The following is an 18198-nucleotide window of genomic DNA, read 5'->3' on the forward strand; positions in this document are numbered from 1 at the left end:
ACAGAGACACAGGTATCAGTCACCTTTCCCCTTGTGATCCAGCTTACCTGGTGCAGTGAGGGTATAAGTGCTCTGACATAGTTTGTCAGTTGCAGCGCAGGCTGTTGCTGCACATTTTGGTTCGTCAGCTTCATTAGTACAAGTGTTGCAACTCAAGGCATTTCCTGAAAGTCAAACACAGGGGTTTAATGAATCGGTCTCCAGCAGCTCATTGCACTGCCATCCAGAATCAAAGGCATGGAGGGCTATTCAATTGAGCTAAACTGTGGTCGATCTGTAATGGCTAATTAAACTAGGAACCTGATGCTTTGTGTGGCAAGATTAAGAAAGTCAAACCTCTTCCTGTAGAAATAACTATGTGAGCGAGGAGAAGGGCTGTCTTCGTGATACAAACGAAGAGAGGATTTAGGGATTAGATCACTTGAATATTAATTTTAAACAATAAAAAGGGTTAATATAACACTTTAGTAATATTGTGTCCTTGTTTCTCATTTTGTAACATAAACCAACATTGTCTCTCTTCAAAAATGTAATAAAAATATAATTAATAAAACATCCCATGGTGTTTTTAAACTATATACATATCAAAGATTAATGTGAAAATAAAACATACACAAGCAAACCAAAAATGTATCAATTTGGTGGATTTTAAGGCTTGGGTGGAACTGTTTTAACGTTTAATAGCAGCCTTACCATTACAATAGCCTGTTTTGCAGCAAGTTGTCCTCACGTTTTTGTCTGCTGTATTGTCAACAGCTTTGCAATCAGCTGCACAGGACTTAGTGACAACAGGCACTCCTGTAAGGTGGAGAAAAGCAAGGTTAGTGGTGACAGAACCAGCTAGTGCCAAATCAGTGATTCTGACAAATCAATAAGCAGGGCATTTATACAGAATCAAATCCTCGGTGACTCTACACTAACATGTACATATTACGGTACCAGCATACTGCTTTTATTTTTCCATGTGGGACAATATTGCATGCTCTGGAAAAAAGAAAGTGTCCACTGAAGGTTAATATGTGAGGCATAAGTTACTGTACAAAGTTATGTGTTCCGTTATTCTAAAACAGGGCTCTACCATGCTTAATAATAGTCAGTTGATGATAATAAAGTTATGTATTTTAAATCTCTAAACATGGGAAATGTGGCTGCAAAGTAGCAATGAAGCAGTGAGGTGTATGTGATGTTAGATTTGAGGATTACGAAAAGGATTGCTAGGAATGGACTCCTTAGACATGAACACAACTGCTCTCAACGGCCTCCGTTCACCAGCTGGAATTCACAAGCACCAAACTGGAAACACAAAGAATAGAAACCCCAAATGAAGGAGAAACGCTTACCTGCCCCGTTGAGTTTGTAGTCACTCTTGCAGAATGCTTCAGCTGCACATGGACTCGGAGTACAGAAACTTTCATCGTCTGTTTCATCACATGTGAGGCATATCAAGTGCGCTGTAAAACCACCAAGATGTATCAAACAAAGCTTTGGGGATTCATCATTTTCAAATAAAAGGGTAGACAGGGTTATTGGAGGGGGGTCTGCTAAACTTAAATCATTTACAAATACGAATTGCATTTACCTAAAATGTAATATGGAATATTCCAGTTACCAGTAGACCCATCCATGTTCATCTTGGGGGGGGGGGCATTTTTATTAGGACTTGATTAATTTATACCTATTGTTTCTTCTTAGTAAATATTTTCACATGTTTCTATAGTATGTAGAATGAATTGTTATGCAGGTGTAATTAACACGGTTTCACAAAGTTTAATTGGGTTTAAATTAATTTAATTTAATGTAAATGAATTCCTCTGCCTATCTGAGTATCTGCACACTTCGGATGAGACATAAAACAAAGGAGGTCTTATTGGAAGTGACTCTGCAGCAGCAGTTGTTGAGTTGCTTTGGATAAAAACATCTGTTAAATAGCTAATTGATAATAATATAGAGCTTTACAGATGTTTATAAAGATGAAAGTTCTTAACAGGCTCACATGGTTCCTTTCCTCTTATAAAGAACATCTTCAATCTCTATATCAGTTTAAAAATAAAACTACTTAATACATAAAACTTACAGACCCTACAACCGAATCCATTACACTACAACACTCAATGGTGTGAAATTTCGAAACAATCAAATAAATATCTTAAGTACAAATGACTTCAAATCCCATTTACTAAGAAGCAATTGTAAATGCTCCCCATCAGGTAAGAGAATAAATAATGGTACCGTTTATTAATAACTATGTATTAATCTGACATTCTAGTGCATGCATTTCATTGGGGATTATCTGTGGTAATGGTACTTGAGAAATCAGACTCATGAATAACAGAGGCTTTAGAAATGAATAGTTAGTCAGGTAACCAGCTGAATCCCTTAACCACTGCTAACAGCTAATTTGACAGGTCCTTTTGTAAACTATTGAAATCAATAATGTGTTGTGCATTTTACAGGAAACCCTACAGAGCTGATATTTTCAACGTGAGCATATTATTATTATTATTATTATTGTTATTATTAAATTAATTAATTACAGTATATAGGAGGATCACAGTGTTAAAATGTCCCTGTGTACAGTGCGATTTGTAACGTAATTTTCAGCAGATTTATTAAAAATACACATTAAATTACATTAAGGAAAATGTAGAACTCTATTTGGTATAACATTATGGACTTTGAGGTCTTTTCACATTCAAGTGTGCATGTGCGTGTGCATGTATGCGTGTGCTTACAGTGCACATGCAAATCAGATTAGCCATTTGTCAGCAGATCCCAAGCTAATAGTACATATTGTGGCTGCATCCAGATGCAGAGCCCCTAGGATATGACCCATGGTGGCTGGTGTGCAGCGTGCTGGCTGATTATCTGGAAAAAAACTTTGTGACACAGCTTTACACCAAAGTTTCTACCCCTTGTTAAAAACAAAGTGCCTGTATTTGGTGCAATACAATCCCTGCTTTCTGACTATAAATGAAATGTAAGCTAAATTCAGATCTTTATTTTCTCAATTGGGGAGACATTCTTTAGAGTTCTTGTCTAAAGTACTGATTTCAACAGCAGGAGGCATGCTAGTGTTAACATGAATAGTACAAGTAAAAGGCTTACCATTGCAGTCGTTCGTAGTGCAACAGAATGTTTGTGGGTCAGGTACACAAGTGGGTGCGCAGCCTTTTTCAACAGTGATGGTGCTTCCTAAGAGAGCAATGCAGAAAGAAATTCAAACTGTTCAGAGATCCCATAACCACAAACTCAAGATTCTTTGTCCATCGTTCAACATTGGACCATTTTATTTATTTTTTAATTGTGGAAATGTAACCCTACTTATTACTTTTCTTAAGGTAATAAATGATACACAGTGTTAAAACCCTGGTTTTAGTTTTCTATACATCATTGTCATTGTTTGCTTCATTATCTTGTTCCTTAACACACATTTTTGGTAAAAAAATTCTTCCACCCGATGTGAGGAAGTGTTTTTTTTGTTTGTTTTGTTTAATCCCCCCCCCCCACTTGTCCAATGCTGACAATTTAATGAGTCTGTGTGATTGTAAGGGAGAGAATGAGCGAGTATGGGTGTAAGGTGGAGAAGGAGAGTGCGTCTGCACTGATTTTACCTGACACTATAAAAGTACTGAAACACCATGTTTCACCAGCTCCGCAGTTAGTAATCAACGTACAAGAGGCTTCATCAGTCCCAGCAGCACAAGTAAAGCATGACAGGGTTTGCACTGTGAGGAAAGCACAAGAAGAATTCAAATGACACATTCATATCACCCTTGTTAATTAAGCAGTACAGCACAGTCTGGTCATTTCTGGTGTTAGCCCTGTCCACTTCCGAGGATACGTACCAGTATTGGATTCCCAGTACCAGCAATGGGTGTATGGTCATGTTGTTTCAAAAGTGTCTCATTGTCAATTTTAAAATCACATTGCGTCTGTGGTGTGGTGCTCGCGAGACTTCAACAATGAGCTTTCTACTGTAACTGAAGGCTGTACCAAGCGATCATTTATTAAAAGCTGGGTTCTGCTGGAAGTTACCCTGTCAAGCTAGTTTGACCAAATAGATACAAAATAAAATTATGAGGGGTTTAGAGACCACTTCATTCAGTTTTTTTTTTTTTTTACAGGATTTAATCAACATTTAAAATGATTGCCATTTGACTCATAAAATGATAGTTGTTTTAAGCAAGGTGTAAAAAAGTACTGAAGCTACTACAAATAAATAAAAACATGCGTAGCCCTTTGCAAGAAATACATAAATAAATCAATTACAAAGTCCTTTGCAAAGCTTTTTTTTAAAATTCTTTACACTTGTGTTATCTTTGAGATCATTGGACAGCTGGTTGCTTTTAGAAATCTGAAAACCTTGGAAAATTGTAAAAATAAGCAAATTAGTCTAAATTGTAAAACTGGACTAATATACTGATGACTTCAATAGGCCACAAATGCAATGCATTAAAAAAAACAAAGAGAAAAGGAGCACATGGCTGTTTAAGATTAAAGCACAAAGTGGTCTAACATTTTGACACAAGTGCCAATTGTTTGTATATCACTGATTACTCAGTGAAAAATGTAAATCACACAGGTAGGAATATAAAGCATAGAAATGACACATCTTGAGGTGTTCCGATACATTTGCACAATGCTGTATGACTTTGTACGTTTTTGGTCAGCAAGTTTTCTCTTTTTCTTGTATTGTCATTTTCTAGCTCTTTTACAAAAGTGTATTTAAATTCTTCTGTTATTGGTAGAAACCCGAGTATTTCAAGGTTTTTGTCTTTTCTTGTTTGAAATTGCAAGTCTATTTCAGTGTGTCAAGATGGTTCCATCAAGGAGGCTTGGTGGTCCAGTGGTTAGAGAAAGGGTCTTGATATCAGCAGGTTCCTGATTCAACTCGCTGCTCCGTCACTGACAGGTCTTTGTTCAGATGTTAATGCAGAGTTCACCCCCTAGTCTTTGTAAATTGCTTTGGATAAAAGTGTCTGATAAAATGACTAATAATAATCAAAAGCACTTTATAATAAGGTCTGCTAATAAACACTTTATTATCCATTTATTAATGATTAATAGATGCTATATAAATATGAAAGCTCAAGCAAGAAATAGCTATAGAACCATTTATAAATTAGATTATTAAGGACAAATCGGTGGATGGAGCTGAGATTATTGAAGCACATTATAAAAGTAGTTATTAATGATTTATAATGTCTGTTTTTGGGCCGGGGTACCCATGGGTGACACAGAGGGGTTCCCCTTTGTGAGAATCAACTTTAAAATAAGTGGCCCAGAGCGATTTAACCCCTGAAATACCCCAGTTACTTATTCAATTTGTGTTACATTTGCAGGATGCAAATGAGAAGCTGGAATGCGAATAAGAAGCTGGCGAATAAGAAGCCAGCTTCAGCATCGTCTTATAAGTCTTACTTTTTCATTTGAAACCAGAAGTGCCTCATGTAAATACAGTAATGCAGAACAATTGGAATAAAGTGTGTCTGGCATCAAACAGGTTATTTTTCATTATAAAGTGGGTTGGGAGATATCTGCGTCCTGATTGGCTGGTAGGCATTCCAAGCCATTGAATTATTACAGTACAATCAACAGGCAAGAACAAGTCCCAGCAACCTTGGCCTCCTGCCTTACTATGCCCCTGGGCGTGCGGTTATTATTATTAGTTTATTCAGCAGACGCCTTTATCCAAAGCGACTTACAGAGACTAGGGTGTGTGAACTATGCATCAGCTGCAGAGTCACTTACAACTACATCTCACCTGAAAGACAGAGCACAATGAGGTTAAGTGACTTGCTCAGGGTCACACAGTGAGTCAGTGACTGAGGTGGGATTTGAACCCGGGACCTCCTGGTGACAAGCCCTTTTCTTTAACCACTGGACCACACAGCCTCCTTATTCTAGCACAACCAACACACTGTCGTGTCTTATTGCTTATAGCGTCTTACAGTGTCTTCTTATATAGCTCGTTAAATGTAATCGCTTATTAACTTTGTTGCAATCTCGTTTGTACGTTCTGCTTGTAAATCAAAAATGAAGGCTGATGGCCAATTTAAAAGCCAATCTAGTGGTTTAAAAATAAATAAAAAAATCGCCAACCCTGCTGTCTGGTCACTTTCTGAGATAAAATCAAGGCTGATGTTAGCCTGTCCACTTCCAAGGATACGTATATTTCAATTTGTTATCCTAGTCTCTGTCTAAAATTATTTAGTGCAGGAACAAACAGTTTACCAGACAGGCATTGTAAGATTTTCTACCTTCACCAGTAGGGGAGACCAGGGCTTGTTGTCTCAGTGCTCACTAGATGGTGCAGGCAGGTGATACTAACACTGAAATGTGTGTTCTATTGTCTGGAACTCAACCATCTTGTAATTTGAGGTCAATTCCATCCAGCATAAAGGTTAGCACATATTTCATTTTGTTCATACCCAAAGTAAAACATGTATATCTTGTTATTTATGTTATAACTCTTAGTAGTATTGTAGTTTGTTTGAACTGATGGCCATGTTAATAGAACCAGATACTGGCTATCTTTTGGTGTAAAAACAAAACCAGTAGGTTCTCCCAGTAGTACATGCCATTTGACAGATTAAAGTGCTTTCATAGTTGTTTTAAGCAAGGTGTAAAAAAAAGTACTGACTGCTCTGTTTATATATGTGCGTTTTACAATAAAGATATATGCAGTCAAAAAAAATGTATTAGAACACCTGTAGTTTTAATTTTATAAACAATATTACAATAGTATCTGTATTACCGTTACACAGTTTTCCCTGACAGCACTCATCTCGCGGGAAAGCTGTTGTTACAGTACAAGTTGATGCACATCCCTTGCTGACGGTGACACCTATCAATGAATCCAAAAAGAAAGTTAGTCATAATTCTATAACTATTATCTCATCAATTGACACAGGGCTTTGTTACTCTTGCCATTTCAAACATTGTATTAGAGAATAAAGACAGTGGGAAGCATGTAATAAAAGTATTTTGGCTTGGATTTGTAGGTGGAGGTACATTTACAAAACAGCCCTGATTGTAGAGATCCATTTATCTGTCTTGAATACTATTGTTAGCTGATTGAATGGCGACTTGAATGTGGGAAATATTAGTGCAATGTAAACTTGACTCTTGTGATGGCTGCAAAGATGTTCTTGTCTTTATTTAGAAAGAAGCTGCTGGAAAAATCCATGTTAATGCCAACACTAAGTAGGAATGTACGAGAGAAAGAGAAGTGAGGTAAACTTGTTATATTCAGAGAAACCCGGCTCATAGGGATCATTACTTACCAGTTCCAGTTAGTTTATAAGTGGTTTTACAGAACTTGTCACCGAACCCACAGACTGTTATATCTTTACACTTAGATTCATCTGTCAAGTCGGTGCAGGTGTAGCATTTCAAGAGGTCCACTGCAAAACAAGCCAGGGAGAGCCAATGAATAAGGAAGGAGAGGCTGGGCTACGGCTGGCTCAAATAGACACATACCTGATAGTGTTTCAACACGTTTATCAATCTCTTCAAAATGAAACATTGATAAAGACCTATTGATAAAACATTACTGTCTACTTGACATTTGTAAGTTTCACATTTCCAGAGCTCCCCTTATTATTGACTAGATCTCCCCTTATCTCAGTACCTATGATACAAAGGAGGCTTGGTGGTCCAGTTGTTAAAGAAAGTAGGTTATTACCAGGAGGTTCCATGGTCAGCCACTGACTCACTGTGTGTAACCCTGAGCAAGTCACTTAACCTCCTTGTGCTCCGTCCTTCAGAGACATAAAGCCCAGGTCCTATTGGAAGTGACTCTGCAGCAGCAGTTGTGATACATAGTTCACCCACTAGTCTCTGTAAGTCACTTTGGATAGAAGTGTCTGCTAAATTACTACTAATAATAAAAGCCTAACCTGGATGCATCTCAGTATCTCTGCTAAAAGCCTAACCTGAATGCAGCTGAGTTATAACTATTAACTTGAACGATCACTATTTTTTAGCAATCTCTTTCTGCAATGAGATCTCATTTACCAGGGTGAAGTTGTGTGACTACACAAAGAGACAGTGCAGTGCAAGTATTCAATAAGGTTTCAAGTTTGAGTGAGAGCAGCTACACTGGAGGATGATTACAGCCCTTTTATTTTTTATTTTATTTCTGATTCCCGTTGTTTTGTTTGTTTGCCTCCAGGTGGTGTTTTGTTAAAGTTCACCAGTTAGAACATGTGAACATGTGACCAATCAGTGTGCCGCCTCAGTGACTGCCATTGTATAATTAACAATAACGTTAGCATTACCGTTACACTGAGATGTACCGCAGCACTTCACAGTAGCGGATGGTGTGCAATCCTGAGCACATGCCTTTGATACTGGAACATCTATAAAAGTGATACAACAAACAAGGTTAAACACCAGATACCCTTAGCAATCAATTGACATTAAATGTATTCTCATTGTCAAGGGGGTCCTGGAAGTCACAACACAATTGCATATAATGGATGTAAATATTTTGCTGTTTATAAATCACTTCGCTTATCATGTTCTGTCATGCATCGCAATGTCTGACTCTCTGAAAAAACTCCAAAGTTAAAAGCACCCCCTGTAGCCTCTACTGAGCTCTGAAACAGGTCCTCTCTCTCAGTACTCAGACTGTAATCATGAACCTGCAACCTTCAAGACTCTCAGTGTACTTCACAAATACCACAACATACATTTACTATGGAGTGGACCCACAGGCCCTTGTCCTTTTAAATGTGCAGAGGAGGAACGAGCTGGCGACAGAGACACAGGTATCAGTCACCTTTCCCCTTGTGATCACAGCTTACCTGGGGCAGTGAGGGTATAAGTGCTCTGACATCGTGTGTCAGCTGCAGCGCAGGCTGTTGCTGCACATTTAGGTTCGTCAGCTTCATTAGTACAAGTGTTGCAACTCAAGGCGTTTTCTGAAAGACAAAGACAAGGGTTTAATGAATAGGTCTCCAGCAGCTCATTGCACTGCCATCCAGAATCAAAGGCATGGAGGGCTATTCAACTGAGCTAAACTGTGGTCGATCTGTAATGGCTAATTAAACTAGGAGCCTGATGCTTTATGTGGCAAGATTAAGAAAGTCAAACCTCTTCCTGTAGAAATAACTATCTGAGCGGGGTGAAGGGCTGTCTTCATTATACAAATGGAGAGGATTTAGGGATTAGATCACTTGAATATGAATTTTAAACCTTATAAACGGTTTTTATAACACATTGTTTCTCATTTTGTAACGTAAACCTACATTGTCTCGCTTCAAATATTTAATAAAAATATAATTAATAAAACATCCCATGGTGTTTTTAAACTATATACATATCCGAGATTAAAGTGAAAAAATGGGATTGAACCATTTTATAAGTTAATAGCAGCCTTACCATTACAAAATCCCGTTTTGCAGCAAGTTGTCCTCACGTTTTTGTCTGCTGTATTGTCAACAGCTTTGCAATCAGCTGCACAGGACTTAGTGACAACAGGCACTCCTGTAAGGTGGAGAAAAGCAAGGTTAGTGGTGACAGAACCAGCTAGTGCCAAATCAGTGAATCTGACAAATCAATAAGCAAGGCATTTATACAGAATCAAATCCTCTGTGACTCTACAGTAACATCTACATATTATGGTTCCACTATACTGCTTTTAATTTTCCATGTGGGACAATATTCCATGCTTTGGAAAAAAGAAAGTGTCCACTGAAAGTTAATATGTGAGGCATAAGATACTGTACAAAGTTATGTGTTCCGTTATTCTAAAACAGGGTTCTACCATGCTTAATAATAGTCAGTTAATGATAAGAATGTTATGTATTTTAAATCTCTAAACATGGGAAATGTGGCTGCAAAGTAGCAATGAAGCAGTGAGGTGTATGTAATGTTAGATTTGAGGATTACAAAAAGGATTGCTAGGAATGGACTCCTTAGACATGAACACAACTGCTCTCAATGGCCTCCGTTCACCAGCTGGAATTCACAAGCACCAAACCAAACTGGAAACACAAAGAATAGAAACCCCAAATGAAGGAGAAGCGTTTACCTGCCCCGTTGAGTTTGTAGTCACTCTGGCAGAATGCTCCAGCTGCACATCGACCTGGAGTACAGGAACTTTCATCGGTTGTTTCATCACATGTGAAGCATATCAACTGCACTGTAAAACCACCAAGACGTATGAAACAAAGCTGTGGGGATTTATCATTATCAAATAAAAGGGTAGACAGGGTTATTGGAAGGGGGTCTGCTAAACTTAAATCATTTACAAATACGAATTGCATTTACCTAAAATGAAATATGTAATATTCCAGTTACCAGTAGACCCATCCATGTTCATCTTGGTGGGGGTGGGGGAGGGCATTTTTATTAGGACTTGAAAACATTAAAACAAAGGAGGTTCTGTTGGAAGTGACTCTGCAGCAGCAGTTGTTGAGTTGCTTTGGATAAAAGCATCTGTTAAATGACTAATTCATAATAATATAGAGCTTTACAGATGTTTATAAAGATGAAAGTCTTAACCGACACACATGGTTCCTTTCCTCTTATAAAGAACATCTTCAATCTCTATATCAGTTTAAAAATAGAACTACTTAATACATAAAACTTACAGACCCTACAACCGAATCCATTACACTACAACACTCAATGGTGTGAAATTTCGAAACAATCAAATAAATATCTTAAGTACAAATGGCTTCAAATCCCATTTACTAAGAAGCAAGTGTAAATGCTCCCCATCAGGTAAGAGAATAAATAATGGTACCGTTTATTAATAACTATGTATTAATCTGACATTCTAGTGCATGCATTTCATTGGGGATTATCTGTGGTAACGGTACTTGAGAAATCAGACTCATAAATAGGGGTCTACTTAAATCACAGTAAATTTATGTATTTTTCATGGGTATGTTGCTGAATAAAATTAAGATTTCGCAGACATTTCGCAGACCTGTTTAAACATTAAATAAACCTAAGTAGACAGTATTTCAGAACACTATAAATCCTAAAAATAGTGGTACTTGCTTCCTTACTAAAACAGAGATCTGTGTTGACTCTGTGGCGCATGCGTGGTACTGCAGAAATGGGGCAGCAGCCTTGTAGATCCGCCTGTCAGTCATGGCAGTGATACGGGGAGGTGCGGAAGAGGGTGTGTTGGCTTTCCCTCTCTCTGAGTGGCTGAGAGGCGGGCCTTCGGGGAATGTACTGTGCTTGGTTGTGCATTCGGGTGGCCGTGATTGGGAATACACAGAGACGCTGGCTGAGAAGGCCAGTGTAAACACAGACCAGGCAGGAACGCCAGTGGTTGGAGCGAGTGACCAAAACAGGCAAGCATGGCTGAGGAAGACAGCCAGTAATAAATAAACCATTTATTAAAATATATTGTTACGTACCCGAGGGGTCGTGTGTAGTGATAGGGGAACCTTGGCCACCCCAGTGTAGAGTGCATAACAGCGTAGGACAGAGATCCCGAGCTGACCGGCTTAGCGGCAGTGGAGGCACTGCGTAAGCAGCACCTTTATTTTATAGTTTTATTACTGTGTTTTATTTTCCTTTTTCATATCTCCTTTTGTTTTCATTATTATTTTGAGCACCTGTGAGTATGCCAGCTTTTAACTGTTTACCAGTATTGGTATTTCTGTGGTCCTGTTTACCGTTGTCGGTACTCAGGCCACGGACAACAGCGCCCTCTGCGGCCTAAAAGAAATATCCAAAATATTAAAACTGGGCACTAGTGCAGGGTTTTCAAATAAAACCTCTCCCTTGTGTTTCAGTGAATTACCCACCATCCTTCCACACAGACACTTTTATCCAAAGCAGCTTACACAGCCTACACATATTAGATAACATAATTATTTAATATAAATAAATAACTACCAGAATAACAAAAAGGGTCTTACCATTACACCTGGATATTATGCAGCAAAACACTAGAGGTAATGCATCCAGTTTAGGAATACAAGTCTCGCTGGTAGCACAGGTCTTTGACACAGAGTAGGTGGCAGTTGGTCCTAAAAAGGGATACTGAAAGATCAACATGTGTATTTCAAAATATCCAACTACTGTTGAGCATTGGAGTGAAACTGAACAGCAGCACGGGAAGTGATGAGAGACCAAGAAGAAAGAGTTTCATCTTTGTCATGGAGTAATCGCACGTTGTGGTAGAAATAATGCTGTATATGACATACAGGACAGCATTTCAAAGACTTCTTACATAGACAATGTATATAATCATATACAGTATATATATGACAATGTATATTATGTTTTCTAATATATGATAATTTTAAAATAGTGTTAATATATGTGATTGATGTTTGTAACTAAACACACAGTATAACCCTTATATCACTTTAACTAAGTAAAAGCAGAGCAAAGTATAAGAGAGAAAGCAATGAAGCAATGAATGGAGAGAAACAGGCAGAGGGACAGAGAGAGTCTCGAGACAGACAGGGCACCCCGCTGTCACCACTTACCTGTTCCAGTTCTCTTGTAGGTGTTCTTACACACAATCTCTGAGAAGCCGCAGATGGTAATAGTACATATTGATTCATCACTCGTTTCAGGGCAGGTGTAGCAACTCAACTGTACCACTAAAAAACAAGAATGTGGGACCTGGTAAATATTGCAGTAGGGACTGGCAAATAGATTGCTTCACTAGGGCTGAATGGATGCCCTCAACTGCAGAGCTGGGAAGTACTGGGGATGATAGGCAATTGTTATATTATATTATATTGTTATACTAGTGGGGTCTAGTGTATGTGAATATCTCCTGTGTTTGTATTGTCAACTGTATGTATTGGTTGTGTTTTATGTATTGAAACCCCCAAGCACTCCCTCCTCTGTCTCTGAAATTGTTACATTTGTGTGGCGGGAAGGAGCCTTGTTATATAAACTCGGAGCGGGAGTATTGGCGCGCTCTGATTCCCAGCTGCGTTAGGGTGAGGTACTGTACTGCGGGACTGTGCTGCGGTATGAGTGTACTACACGGAGGGCCTTGCAGTGCTGAATACAACCTCTGTACTGTTACATTGTTTTCTTAATAAACTGTTGGTTTCAGTTAAACTGGCTGAGTCAGTGCCTTATTTTCTGCCGCCGGATAAAGCAAGCCTTTGGTCTCCATCCACCCTCCAACGATCTGCGAGACAGCATGTCTTTAGACTGTGGGAAGAAATCGGAGTTCCCAGAGAAAACCCACACGAACACAGGGAGAACATACAGAAAGCAATCTGCATTGGCTGGTTGCACATGCTTGATTTTACTGTACTGATTTTACTTGATTTTACTGTATTATACTGGTTCAACTCCCTGCTCCGTCACTGATAGGTCTTTGTTCAGATTTAATGCAGAGTCCCCCCCCCCCCCCCCCCCAGTCTTTGTAAATTGCTTTGGATAAAAGCGTCTGTTAAATGACTAATAATAATCAAAAGCACTTTATAATAAGGTCTGCTAATAAACACTTTATTATCCATTTATTAATGATTAATAGATGCTACAAAAATATGTAAGAGCAAGCGAGAAATAGCTATAGAACCATTTATAAATGAGATTATTAAGGACAAATCGGTGTATGGAGCTGAGATTATTGAAGCACATTAGAAAAGTAGTTGTTAATGATTTATAATGTCTGTTTTTGGGCCGGGGTACCCATGGGTGACACAGAGGGGTTCCCCTTTGTGAGAATCAACTTTAAAATAAGTGGCCCAGAGCGATGTGACCCCTGAAACACCCCAGTTACTTATTCAATTTGTGTTACATTTGCAGGATGCAAATGAGAAGCTGGAATGCGAATAAGAAGCCAACTTCAGCATCGTCTTTTCATTTCAAACCAGAAGTGTCTCATGTAAATACAGTAATGCAGAACAATTGGAATAAAGTGTGTCTGGCATCAAACAGGTTATTTTTCATTATAAAGTGGGTTGGGAGATATCTGCGTCCTGATTGGCTGGTAGGCATTCCAAGCCATTGAATTATTACAGTACAATCAACAGGCAAAAACAAGTCCCAGCAACCTTGGCCTCCTGCCTTACTATGCCCCTGGGCATGCGTGTATTCTAGCACAACCAACACCCTGTCGTGTCTTATTGCTTACTTATATATGTAGCTTTAGTTAAATTTAAGCGCTTATTAACTTTTGTTGCAATCTCGTTTGTATGTTCTGCTTGTAAATCAAAAATGAAGGCTGCTTGGCCAATTTAAAAGCCAATCTAGTGTCTGGTCACTTTCTGAGATAAAAATCAAGGCTGGTGTTAGCCCTGTTCACTTCCGAGGATACATATATTTCAATTTGTTATCCTAGTCTCTGTCTAAAATGATTTATTGAAGAAACAAACAATTTACCAGACAGGGTGTGTAACACAGTCTTGGTAAGATTTTCTATCATCACCAGTATCCTTATAAACGTTGACTACGTTCAGTTTCTAAGTAATTTAGCAGTTTTCCCATAGTTATACAATACATTTACCATGCCTTTTTAATATGCTTTACCATACTTCGCTTGGCTTTGCAATGCATACCTGTGCTTTACCATGCTTTCGCTACGCTTTGCTGTGCTTCTACTATGGGAAACTTTAATAAGGGTCGGTATACTTGATCTTGCTCAATATGTTCATCAGAGTCTTAATTTAGTCGCCAATAACTGGGTTTGACCAAAGAACTGCTTGAGGGTCAGGCAATAGTGTATCAGGAACGTCAAAACACCTTTAAGACACTCACAGATTCCAACGCTAAATGCACAGGAAACTGGAAGGCTAGTAATAGTACTGTAACTGTGTGCTATTCAACCTTCCAAACACACCAGACGGGTTAGGCGTTTTACTCAACTCTAAATGTCATGTTCCTGAGGAAATTGTGCCAACAAATGGCTTTTGTACATTAACAGTACTTCTAAAAAAGTTTCATTTTATTTTTGCTTGTTATAATAAACTACATATAGCAATATTATTGACTGATTCGTTTTTATTTTCTAAACTGGAGCATAGCACCACAATTCCATCTTCAGCTTGTCACGTTATAATATAAAGACATCAATTAGGGGAGACCGGGGCTGGTTGTCACACTTTTTACTCTTTATTATTTTCCTCGATCTGGTGACATTCTGTGAGCTTCCTCGTTATATTGAAGAATAACTCTTCACGTACAAATTGTGTTTTTTATTTCAGCGTAACTTTATTCCAAATATGATATTTAGATGGTTGAAAATGCGCTGGTCACCTGTGACAAGCTGCCCCATACTGGGGTTGGTTGTCACACGATAGGGGGTTGGTTGTCACAAAGTATTTCCTTGGTTTTACAGTAGACAATAATGCAACATTTTTTGTTTTTTTAAATAACATAAAGTTTCTACTGTGTACAATGACAGAAAAAATTATATTTTTACTTTTTATGTGAACATAAAAAATATAGACCTATATATATGAGAAATGTTGCCCCATGCTACAAAATAATACCACAGCCTCCACAGAACTGGAGGACACACAGTAAATAACTTAAATAAGCATTATATGGTGACATATCCCACATGCTGGTGTAAAAAAAGTAGAAAGAAAGAGACTTCTTCCTATAGGATTTACAACCAACCCCAAAAACTATGTGACCACCTGCCCCAACCCGACTGCACATGACAATTGAATTCTCTCAGTACTACGGGGAGAACCTACTGGTTTTGTTTTTACACAAAAAGATAGCCAGTATCTGGTTCTATTGACATGGCAATCAGTTCAAACAAACTCCTATACTACTAAGAGTTATAACATAAATAATAAGATATACATTTTTTACTTTGGGTATGAAAAAAATGAAATATGCGCTAACCTTTATGCTGGATGGAATTGACCTCAAATTACAAGATGGTTGAGTTCCAGACAATAGAACACACATTTCAGTGTTAGTATCACCTGCCTGCACCATCTAGTGAGCACTGTGACAACCAGCCCCGGTCTCCCCTACTATACTGTATCAAAGCTGTGAATCTAAAATAGATTTAATGTATCAAAACAAATATGCTGTACACTTTGCATTTAAACACATTCCAAACCTATTGGGGTCAAAAGAGAGGTGGATCTTAATCCCGCCTCCCTAAAACAAAACATGTCTCAATCATAGACCTCTACCTTTAGTAAGGTTTTCAAGAATTAAACAAGGCTAGCAAAATATAAACCAGCAGGTTACATGTAAGGTTGTCAGTGTTAAGATTGGGTGCTGTTTAGACAATTTGACCATTATCTGGATAGGTTAAGGAAGATCAATTACAAGAAGAAGCAAAATATAACAATGTAATACAATACAATATATGAAAGGTTGGTCTTACCTTTTCAGAAAGATGGAGTAGCGTAGACTTTGGAGTAAAAATATCAACGACTTCACTTGAAGACGATAAAAAGACTTTTCTAGTTGACATGTTTGTAATTGAACTGACAAGCGTTCCTTTATTTCTAACAGTGTTTTTTTAAATAGATTTTGAAGTTGCTAGTATTAAGACTCTGATTAGACATTATCTGGATACGTTAAGAAATATCAATTGCGAAATCGATACATTCAAACAGCTTTATATCTGAAAATCAAATACATAAAACAAGTCTCCACCTGTCTTTACTTTCTTCCAAGTGCGTACCATAAAACTTCAATTAAACACCACCAGTGTTTACTTACAGTATTTGCCAGCAGACCCAGCGCATATTAGAGACAGGTGATTATTTGAGACCCGGCAGTTATTTCAAGTTTTACAGTATGCTAGTTTTTATTTATGAAAATCCACCCTGTAAAAAAAAACAAAAAACAAGAAAACCCATTGATTGAGGTCAATTCAAATACAATGGAAGAATATAATGTATGTGATACCCTCTGCTGCGCAGTGGAGAAGAACCAGGATGCCCAACACGACCTTCATGGTGTTCTGCAGAGACAGATCCAGGTGAAATGGGTGGAGAGAGAGAACAGCTGCTTTTATACACACACTCCGGGCTGGTAACCTGTTCTTGTTTTGAAGGAATCTGTACATTTGCAGGTTGATGTGCAAAAACTGGTTGTGGAACTTTTTAGGCGTCCTATCTTCCTAATAATTATTACCAATTATTAGTCTAATTAAGTAATTTAGAGCACAGTTGGTTTAATTATTTCAAGTTAAACACAGTGTTTGTGTGATCAGAGCAGCAACACAGAGAACTTTGTCAGTTTACCTAGAAACAATTAGAACATTGCAAAAGTAGGAGCTACTTTTTTAAATATTAAATTTGTGGAAGAATGTGCTTTTGTGGGTTATGGATCCATCAGCACTTGATTGTTACTGTATTCAGCTGAGCTTTGTCGTTTATCCTCTAATATTATATTATTGGATAGCCAATAAACACCAGAAAACACCAAAAAAACTGTGGAAATGGTTCATCTATTGACACTTACTTTACCCTTTTCCCATTAAAAATAAAACCTACAACAAAAATAATAATAAATACATTTCCCAGTGCTGCTAGGCAATGTCCCGCCTTCCTGACTTGCATCCATCATTGATTCGTTCGGAATACTTTAAACCCGCCCCAGCTACTGAGTGACAGCACATTCCTACATTTCTATTGGAGACTCCATTTGCAAGATTTTAAACTAGATTACAATAAGGATGGAGGCTTGTTAGAGGGGTTTAAAGCTGTATTACAGTTGGGATACAGAGCATTTAAAACAGAATTGTTGTGAAATGTACAAAAATGCCTCTCACAAAAACCCCAGAAGAATGTGCCTGTGCCCAGAGGGATTTCGCTGTGGAAGACAGCAAAGGAAAGAGGGTACAACTTAAGTGTGCAAGTACTGTCCAGTTACTATACATATTTTGACACACAAAAAAGAAAAACGCTCAAGCATTTTGGAAAGTAACCGAAAACACTAATTGCTTACACTATATCAAAAACGAAAGCCCCCCAAAAAAAGATATACATAAAACCCCAAAATAGCTAAAAATAAACACTGAAAAATACAATTAATAAAACCCAAAAAACAGAAGCTCTAATTATAAATAACGTATGGGAGATACTAAAATTGAAGAAGGAATCTATGATAGGTGTTTATGTTGACTTAGAAATGTCTTCATCTAGACAATGTTGGGAAGTTATAAAAAAGGCCAACAAAATGCTCAGATATATTGTGAAAAGTGTTGAATTTAAATCAAGGGAAGTAATTTTAAAACTTTACAATGCATTAGTAAGACCTAATCTACAATAT

General features: G+C 37.9%; 1 protein-coding gene across 1 annotated transcript; it reads right to left on the minus strand.

Annotated features, from left to right (window-relative positions):
* LOC117398236 (uncharacterized) lies at window positions 1-16904 on the minus strand. Its single transcript, XM_059016919.1, has 14 exons — window positions 16831-16904; window positions 12468-12584; window positions 11892-12002; window positions 10040-10150; window positions 9388-9492; window positions 8811-8927; window positions 8283-8363; window positions 7287-7406; window positions 6758-6847; window positions 3612-3725; window positions 3106-3192; window positions 1341-1451; window positions 694-798; window positions 1-164 (listed from the first exon to the last, which is right to left on the minus strand). Exons 1-14 carry the CDS (start codon window positions 16877-16879, stop codon window positions 16-18), a joined length of 1467 nt encoding a protein of 488 aa, XP_058872902.1. The 5' UTR covers window positions 16880-16904; the 3' UTR covers window positions 1-15.
* Window positions 16905-18198: the final 1294 nt, after the last annotated feature.

Source organism: Acipenser ruthenus, chromosome 54 (assembly GCF_902713425.1).
Source record: "Acipenser ruthenus chromosome 54, fAciRut3.2 maternal haplotype, whole genome shotgun sequence".
NCBI lineage: Eukaryota > Metazoa > Chordata > Actinopteri > Acipenseriformes > Acipenseridae > Acipenser > Acipenser ruthenus.